At 51.2% G+C, this 9,501-nt stretch overlaps 1 protein-coding gene across 1 annotated transcript in view; it reads right to left on the bottom strand.

Moving 5' to 3' along the window:
• The window catches only part of SULT2B1 (sulfotransferase family 2B member 1), a 46,012-nt gene that overhangs the window by 21,686 nt on the left and 14,825 nt on the right, over positions 1–9,501 (bottom strand). The window contains exons 2-3 of the mRNA XM_007958112.1: positions 2,829–2,971; positions 217–230 (exon numbers count right to left, since the gene is read on the bottom strand). Of these exons, the coding sequence (XP_007956303.1) occupies positions 217–230; positions 2,829–2,971 (157 nt within the window). The remainder of the gene's footprint in view (positions 1–216; positions 231–2,828; positions 2,972–9,501) is intronic.

Here is a 9,501-nt window from a genome sequence, read left to right as displayed (position 1 = left end):
GCTAACCCTGTTGGCACTTGAAACACCGGGGGCATAGCTCAAACCTCACAGCAACCCACAATCCACCACAGGACGACAAACCGACAAATGAGTTCGTCTCCCTTAGCTGTTCCAACTGCTTCACTCCCACTTCCTGACTTCCCCTGCGGTTCTGGACCTCCAAAAAGCTGTCTGCCGCAGTTTCTTGGACTCCCCCTTCCAGTTCCAGGAGCTTACAGGCCAGTAAGTTTCTGTTAATGAGGGAAGAACAGCTCAAAAAAGGAGGGTGAGAATGTTTGCACAACTTGCAAAATGCCATCAGCGTCAGTGAACTGTATTTGCCGACATTGTTGACTTGAAGGATTTTCTCAATAACAAAGTCAATGAAACATTGAATAGCAGTACACTTCATCAAAGAACAAACTGACAAATCAGATTTCATCAACAAGCGATTCTGTTCTGCAAAGACGTTGAAAAGAATGGAAAAAGCAAGCCACAGACGGGGGAAAAATACTTGCAAAACGTTAATCTGATGAAAGCTTTGTCCTCAGATTATATTAAGAATTTGTAAACCTCAATAAGAAGAATATAATGCAATTGAAAAAGGGAGAAAAGATTTGAGCACATTATGGAAGGAGACAGATGGTGGTGAACAAATACATGAAAATATACTCAGCATGTGTGGCGTAGTGTGACTTTCCACCTCGGTTCTTTGGAAAAATGGCTTCAGAGACTCTTCTCCTAAGCCCTGAGGAATTACTTTTGCCCTAGTTTTCCACCCTAGGGGTCTGTCTCTTTTGTCCAGGTTGATTGACATTTCCTGGGTAAAGCTGTAAACAGGGTGATGGCTTGATACTTTTTGTGTGGCCCTAAGTACCCTGTAGGGATTGGTCAGTAGAATATGCAAATGAGGTGTCTGTGGCCTCCTGAGAGAGGAGAGGAGATTGGTCAGTTAATGGCCTGGTGGGAGGGTCGTGACTTGAAATTGCCAGGGAACTGTATATAGAAGCAGCCAACCCCAAAGAGGTTTCCAAGATAGAAACAAGCAGGAAGACAGGACGCAGATAAAAGTACAAGGAAGAGGAAGAGAAGAAGACTAGAAATCGCTTCAAGGAACTGTAACACTGTGAGGTCAAAGGTTCTAACACTGAAGATGGCAATGGGCCCAGAAAGGGCCCAGCGGCAAAGCCAGTGTCAAGAGACGGCAGGGCTGAGAGGAGTGTTGTCCTGAAAGGGCCAAGAGGCAGCCTATGTGGCCAGGAGGAGCCAAGAGACCCGTCTCTCCCTGAAAGAGGGAGAATTGGCCTGCAAGCTTTAGATTCTCATCTCAAGTCGTACCCTGTAACTTCCTTAATAAACCACTTAACTGCATGTAATTATGATCTGAGTTTTTTGTGACCATTGCAACAGATCACTGAACCCAGAAAAGAGGTAGAGAGTGCTATGGGAGGGATGCTGGTGTGAGACTCCATAGAAGAGTTGGGGTGGAGTTATGTCCAACCTCCCACTCACAGGAATCAGTTTTGGGTGGATCCTGGTCATTATCCCCTCTCAAGTTAGATGGGTTCAGACCCTCTTATCACCATTTCACAACATCATTAGCAAATCAAAACTATAATGAGTGACACATACACACCTGTCAGAATGGTTAATAAACCAGAAGATGCCAACTGCTGTTCTAAATACGTGGAGCAGCTGGAACTCGTGGACATTGTGGGTGGGATGAAAAATGGTAACACTAGTTCCTTTAGGCAGGACACTTACCACATCCATCCAGCCCACTCCTGTGTATTTTTGCCCAGAAGAAATGAAACCACGTCTCTACACGTGGATGTGTTCACAGAGGTTCCTAGCACCTGTGTTCATACTCCAAATGGGAAACACAGGGAGGAAGGGAGAAGGTGACTGTACCCTTGTGGGGACTGGGTTCGGTGTCCCAGAACGAAATGTGTACGAATGAGTGAACGGAAAACCAATTCACAAGGAAAAGTTAAAAAATAAAGTCTAAGGCAAAACAAAAAATAAATTAAAATGTATTATGAGTGAAAGAAGTCTATCTCGATAACCATGCATTGTGTTATCTCCATTTACGTGATGTTCAGGAAAAAGCAAAACTCGGGCCAGCAAAGAGGTCAGTGGTTGGCAGGGGCTGGAGAAGGGATTGGGCTGACTACCAAGGGCCTGGGGGAATTCTGAGGGGTGATGGAATTGCTCTGTAACTTGATGGTAGTGGTGGCCACTGTGTATGTCTGTCAGAGTTCACAGTGGTGCAAGAGAAATTAAAACATTTGTCTTTTGCCCGGTGCCATGGCGTCCATTCCTACTCATTGTGACTCTGTGTGATAGAGCGGAACTGCACCATGGGGTCTCCTAGGCTGTCAATCTTCAGGGAAGCAAAGCCCAAACCAAACCCAGTGCCTGGAGTTGATTCTGACCCACAGCGCCCCTAGAGGACAGAGTGGAACTGCATCACAGGGTCTCCAAGGCTATCCATCTTCACAGAAACAAAGCCCAAACCACACCCACTGCCTGGAGTTGATTCTGGCTCACAGCGCCCCTAGAGGACAGAGTGGAACTGCCCACAGGGTCTCCAAGGCTGTCAATCTGCAGGGAAGCAAAGCCCAAACCACATCCACTGCTATGGAGTCTATTCTGAACCACAGCGCCCCTACAGGACAGAGTAGAACTGCACCACAGGGTTTCCCAGGCTGTCAATCTTTACCCAAACTAATACAGCAGTTACCAACCCAAAACAAACCTCCCAGGCTAAAAACGGTGCATGAACGCAGCTCCTCGGTGCCACCCTCCACCCCCCACTCCACCGCGCCCCTTCCCCGCCGCTCAGGTACCTGACTTGGGGTACGTGACGATGAAGATGTCGTCATCCCGCACGTCCAAGGCGTTCTCCGCCAGGCTGATGCTCTCGGGTGAGTAGAGGCCCTTGGGGAAGGGAATGCCCTTGTACCGGAAGTATTCGCCTGGTAACTTCTTGCTGTGGGGGGAGGGGAGATGCCATGAGGACCAGGGAGGAAGTGATGGGCACAGGTCACCCTGAGGGGTGGGAGGGTGGGAGGATCAGGGGATCCCGGCGTTCCAGGAGTCTGCCTTGGCTGTCTAGCTATACAGTGGGAGCTTCAAGGACACACGGTGGAAAGTGAGAGAGAAAAGTTAGGGCAGGTGCGGGAGGGCAAGCAGGTGGGGGGGCTCTCAGGGCTGCCCAAGTGACAAATGGAATTTTCTCTAATTTCTTGACCTCATTTCCTCATCTGCAAAATTGGGGGTGCAATAGGGCCCTCCAGTGGGGACTTTCCATACACTTACTCTCTGACCCAGGAGTACTGGGATGGTGCAGTTTGCACTAGATGCGTAGACGTGTAACTAGAAAGTTAGCACTTTGACCCCAGTGGTGGCACGGCAGAAAGGTCTGGCAATCTGGTTCTATAAAAATTACAGCCAAGAAAACACAATGGAGTTCAGTTCTACTTTGTAACACATGGGGGAGCCATGAGTGGAACTGCCCCACAGGGTCTCCAAGGCTGTCAATCTTTATGGAAGCAAAGCCCAAACCAAACCCACTGCCTGGAGTCGATTCTGACTCACAGCGCCCCTAGAGGACAGAGTGGAACTGCACCACAGGGCCTCCAAGGCTGTCAGTCTTCACAGAAGCAAAACCCTGTCTTAATCGCACTGCACGGCCCTGCTGTCCATCTGTGTCCCTTTGTCATACACTCAGGACAATATACCGAACTTCAAAAGATGATGCCTGTGAGGAGGCTATATCATCTACAAATTCCATTTCGGGACAGTGACAAGGATGTTATAAGTATTTGCTCTATAAAGGGGCTCTGGGCCCGACTATGCAGAGATGCTTAGAGACAGGACGCTGAGTGAAGCACCCCAAACCCATGCCCATCGAGTCGATTCTGACTCCCAGAGACCCTAGAGGACACAGTAGAAGCCCCCCCCCCATATGGTTTCCAAAGTTCTAAGTCTTTACGGAAACAGACTACCTCAGCTTTCTCCCGTGGAGCGGTCAGTGGGTTCGAACCACCAACCTTTTGGTTAGTAGCTGAATGCCCTCACCACTGCGCTACCAGAGCTCTTTGAATGAAGCATCAGAGACCTAAGAGGTGGGACTACACCAACGGGAAGCTCAAAACAGGAGGAAGTAGTGTTGGCCGCCAGCACGGGCTGTCCTTGTTGGTGGGGGGTGACCAAGGAAAGGGATAGGAGAAGACTTCTGGGGGACTGGTTATCTGGTGTCCCCACTTTGCAGAGCTCATTAAGCTGTCCACAGAGCTCAGTGCACGGTGCTTTTGTGAATTTTATTTTATGAGAAATGAATGAATGAATAGCTAACAGGGGGAAGAAAAACACCTCTTCCCACTCAAACAAAAATGTTTATAATAAAAAAGGAAGCGGGTGTTGGGCCTACTGAGGCTGACAGTGCTGTTTCTATTAGTTTTTCTGTGCTGTTTCTATTAGCTCTTCATCCGTCCAGTTGCAGATGAGGAAACCAAGGCTGTGAGTGGCGCATGGGTCTGCGGCGTCTTCCCCAAAGGCCTTTGTTGGCTTTAGAGACTTGGCCTTCCCCAAGGCCCGGCACCAGGGTCAGGCTTGGGACAGAGGGACGCAGGCTGGAGACGTGGGCTTTCTTGTCTGGTCTCAAAGAAGGACCCTGGGGACTGTGGGGAAGGTGTGGCCCAGACAGCCAGACAGTGACAGAGAGCCTGGAAGGGAAGCGGGGTGCGTGGGTTGTGACCTGCAGGAGAAAGGTCCCCTTCATCCTGACTGGGGGCTGATCCAGTGGGGACAAGTAGGGCTGGTCACCACACTGGCCACACAGGGTTCTGGGGTTTGGGTGCTTTAAAGCCTCTGCAGGGAATTTGAATGGGCAGCCAGTCTGAGAACTACTGAGACAGGTGTGTCCTGATACAGGTGTTTTCTGAGTATCCAAACTGGCACAGGCCGGGGTCAGAATGCAGCTCTGGATGTCCTGAGCTCGGCCTGACTTTGCCAGTTTTTAGCTCATCTGAGGACAGCTCCTTAATCTTAACCTCTCTGTGCCTCAGTTTCCTCAACTGTGCAATAGGGATACGAGACGTGGCCTAACGGTAAATGGCACAAACCCTGGGGCAAGACTACGTGGTTTGAATCCTACACCCCACCAGCTGTGTGTTTTTGGGCAAGTCACTTCCCTGTGGCTTGGTTTCTTCCTCCATAAAACGGAGATGATAAGAACTGTCAATCAGAATGGACTCCACGACATTAGTTAGGGCTTTGCTTCTGTGGAGATTGACAGCCTTGGAGACCCTGTGGGGCAGTTCCACTCTGTCCTCTAGGGGCGCTGTGGGTCAGAATCGACTTCACTGCAGTGGGTGTGGTTTGGGCTTTGCCTCTGTAAAGATTGACAGCGTTGGACACTCTGTGGTGCAGTTCCACTCTGTCCTCTAGGGGCGCTGTGGGTTGGAACCGACTCCACAGCAGTGGGTGTGGTTTGGGCTTTGCTTTCCACCTTCTAGGCTTCTGGTGAGCATGTAACATACTTAGAACCATAAGGGGTAAGCACTATTGTCCAAAAAACCCAAACTCACTGCCATCAAGTCGATTCCAATTCACCCATTGGGTGTCCAAGGCTGTCAATCTTTATGAAGCAGACTGACTCATTTTCCTCCCACAGAGTGCCCAGTGGGTTCGAACCACCAACCTTTTCGTTAACGGCCAAACCCCTTCATCACTGCACCACCAGCGCTCCTTAAGTACTATATTAATGTCTGTTAAATGGATAAATACATACGGCTCGGGGAGGGCTCAGTGAGTCAACAGACAGAAGATAGCTAACAGAGTGCCTGCCTCGTAATCTGCATTCACTGTGTCTCAGGCAAAATGCACAAGCATAGAGACCACCCTGGGTGATGCGTGAGCTCAGAGGAGGCGCCGCTTGGCGCCTTTCAATGGCTGATTTTTTCAGAAGTACATCACCAGGCCTTTCTTCCAAGGCGTCTGTGGGTGGGCTCGAACCAGCAACCTTTCTAGTTAGGAGCCAAGTGTGTTAACCGTTTGCAATACCCAGGGACTCGATAAAGATGCTACTGATGAGAAAATGGAGCTCCAGGGAGGAGCACTGGTTTGGCCAAGGCCACACAAGTACAGAGCAGAGCTGGGATTCGAACCAAGGTGGCTGCCCTCTGAGCAGTCCGCATCTTCCTCCCCCCTACCGCATGGTCCAGCCACAGCCCCACTGCACTAGTCCCACCTCTGGGCCGTGGCACCTGCGTGTCTCCTGCCAGGAATGCTTCCCCGTGAGCCCTCTGGGCTTGAATGCCGAGGTGAGGGCGCCCCACCCGGATGCCTGCCTGGTTGCTTTCCCTCTGTGTGTCCCCTGGCAGGTGCTGCCCACCTCGTAAATCAAAGCTGGCCCCAGGGTGAGTGACTGCCGCTCTCCCTGGGTCACAAGCCTGTTTGGTTCCCACACAGCGTGCGCCCTGGGTCGGGCACGCAGCTACCGCTCCATTTGAGCTGAGGAATGGAGGTGGAGATTTGCTGGATCGGATGGCAGGGGGCCGCTGCAGGGAGGAGGGCCCCCCGGCCCGTGGGGCAGCAGACAAAGCTGCAGCTGCCATGGGGGAGGATATAGCAGTGCCTGGGTGGTGCAAACAGCTAAGTGTTTGACCGCGAGCTAAAAGACTAGCGGTTTGAATCCACTCGGAGTCTCCTCCTAAGATGGGCTTGGCTTTCTGCTCCCGAGAGCTCCCAGCCTTGGAAACCCCATGGTGCACTTCTACTCTGCACACACGAGTCGTTGTGGGTCAGAAGCAATTCAATGGCAACCAACAAGAGCGTAGTGTGGTTATGACAGGATAGATCTGGGTTTTGTGGGGCCTGAAGCTTGTACCAGGAGCTCTGGTGGCACGGTGGTTAAAGCATTGGGCTTCTTACCAACAGCCTGGCTCAAACCCACGAGCTACTCTGTGAGAGAGATGAGGCAGTCAGCTTCTGTGAAGATTGACAGCCTTGGAAACCCTGTGGTGCAGTTCCACTCTGTCCTCTAGGGGCGCTGTGGGTCAGAATCAACTCCATGGCAGTGGGTGTGGTTAACTGGGTCTTTGCTTCCATAAAGATGACGGCCTTGGAACCCAGTGGGGCAGGTCCACTCTGTCAAATGGGGTTGCTCTGACTCAGAATCGACTGGACTTGACCAAACCTAACAGCAGCAGGTGATGGGGGCTCAGTCACGCCCTCCTCAGGCAGCAGGTGGGGAGGGGACCAGAGCTGGTGGGTGGCCTCAGACTGGAACCCCAGGTCTGTCACTAAATGGCTCTGTGACATTTTTGTTTGTTTCCTGACTTTTTGTGTGATTTTTGAGGCATAACCTCTCTGCACCTGTTTCCTCATCTGGGGGCGGAGTTTAGGAAAAGCCTCCCTTGAGGGAACCTTGTAAAGGATTCAGACCTGCCCCCGCCTCCCTCCTGGGTCTGCTTCTGCCCCGCCCCCACTGTCCGTCTTCCCCACACGACAGCCCGAACCTGTGTCAGCACAAAACAGAGTCCCCTCCGGCCTCAGCCCCAGCCACCCTGGGCTCCGCCATGACCCTCAGACCCCCCCCTGCCGTGTCTGAATACCCAAACAGCAAGCTAAGCACGGGCTTCCTTGTGCGTAATTTCACATTTTTTCACCACAACCAAGATCCTGCTTCTAGGTATAGCTAGGAGCTGTCTCTCCCCGAATTCCACCACCCCTTCCTATACAACCAAAATGTCTCTTCAAATTTACAATCCCCGACAGGGACAGTACTGGGTTTCCTGGGGGTCTCCGCCTCTGCTTACTGGTTAATCTGAAGGGAACGATTTCACTGTGGTGGAAACCCATGGGGAACCGTTCACTGCAGACTGGTATGGTGAGTAAGCTCAAGTAAGCCTGTGCTCCCCTTGTCCACGGGGCACTGCACCCCTGCCCACCAGACACAGTCTTATCACAGGGCCTTTGCACAACCCGTTCCCACTGGGCCCCGGGACTCACACCCTCACTTCTTTGAGTTCTTTGTTCCAACATCAGACCTTGTCAGTGAGGCCCCCCTGCCCACCCTGTTTACAATCAGAACCCCACCACCACCACCACTCACCCTGCCCTGTTCGTCCCATGGCACTTGTCACCGGCTCAGCTATCCTAGCGATGATCCACATTATTTGCAATTTCCTTCTTGCAAAAGCATCTACTTGCAATTTGCCTTGGAGTTAAAGTGTATTTGGACCCTCAAAATCAGTGCTGGTGTTGGGTGCCATGGAGTTGATTCTGACTCCTAGTGACCCCATGTGACAGCGAAGCTGCCCCAGAGGGCTTCCTTGGCTGTAATCTTTATGGAAATGGATTGCTAGGTCTTTTCGTCTGCAGAGCCGCTGGGTCGGTTCGAACTGCCGACCTTTCAGCTAGTAGTTCAGTGCTGAACCATTTGCGCCACCAGAGACTTCAGGCAGAAGAGTCCCCTCAAAGTCCTCATCCTGATCCCTGGAACCTGTGTGTGGCATTACACGGTGACTCGCCCTGAGCCCCGGACCCTGCACCTGCAATACGTTACATGGTAACGGGGACTTGGCAGAAGTGATTAAAAATCTTGAATGAAGAGAGTCTCCTGGGTTTTCTAGGTAGGGCTACATGTCATCACAAAGCCCCTCACAAGAGGGAGACAGGAGGCTCAGGACGCAGACAAGATGTGCCCACAGAAGAGAGAGCCAGGCAAAGATCTGAAGATGCTATGTGCCTGGCTTTGCAGATGGAGGAAGGGGCAGTGCACCAAGGAATGAGGGCCGCCTCTAGAAATTGGAAGGTGCTCTGGTGATGCAATGGTTAAGCGCTCAACTGCGAGTAGAAAGGTTCAGTGGTTCAAACCCACCCAGTGGCTCAGTGGGAGAAAGATGGGGCAGTCGGTTTCCATAGACTGACAGCATTGGAAACCCTGTGGTGCAGTTCCACTCTGTCCTCTAGGGGCGCTGTGAGTTGGAATCAACTCCAGGCAATGGGTTTGGTTTGGGCTTTGCTTCTGTGAAGATTGACAGCCTTGGAGACCCTGTGGTGCAGTTCCACTCTGTCCTCTAGGGGCGCTGTGGGTCGGAATAGACTCCACAGCAGTGGGTTTAGGTATTTTTACAAGGTTCCAGAACTGAAAAAGGAGCTCTGGTGATGTGGTGTGTAAGGCATTTGACTGCTCAGCAGACGGTTGGCGGTTCAAACCCACCAGCCACTCCTCAGAAGGAAAATAAAGCAATCTACTGCCGAAAAGATTTACCACCTTGGAAATACAATGGGGGTTCCTATGAGTCAGGATCCACTCCGTGGCAGTGAGTTTTAGAAACTGGAAAGGCAAGGCGAGAGTGTCTGCCATATATTGCAAATATTTTTCTTGCATTTTAAAAGTTTTTCACCTGGCATTGAAATTGAAAATCTGTATCAGTATGATGTTTTCTTTTATGAAAGATAAAGGGAAAAAAACACAAGGAGATTCGAGGATGCCACAGGATGGAGTTC

Source organism: Orycteropus afer, unplaced genomic scaffold (assembly GCF_000298275.1).
Source record: "Orycteropus afer afer isolate SDZICR_OR568_19922 unplaced genomic scaffold, OryAfe1.0 scaffold00854, whole genome shotgun sequence".
In the NCBI taxonomy this organism is placed as follows: domain Eukaryota; kingdom Metazoa; phylum Chordata; class Mammalia; order Tubulidentata; family Orycteropodidae; genus Orycteropus; species Orycteropus afer.
This window is presented reverse-complemented; position numbering and strand designations above follow the sequence as displayed.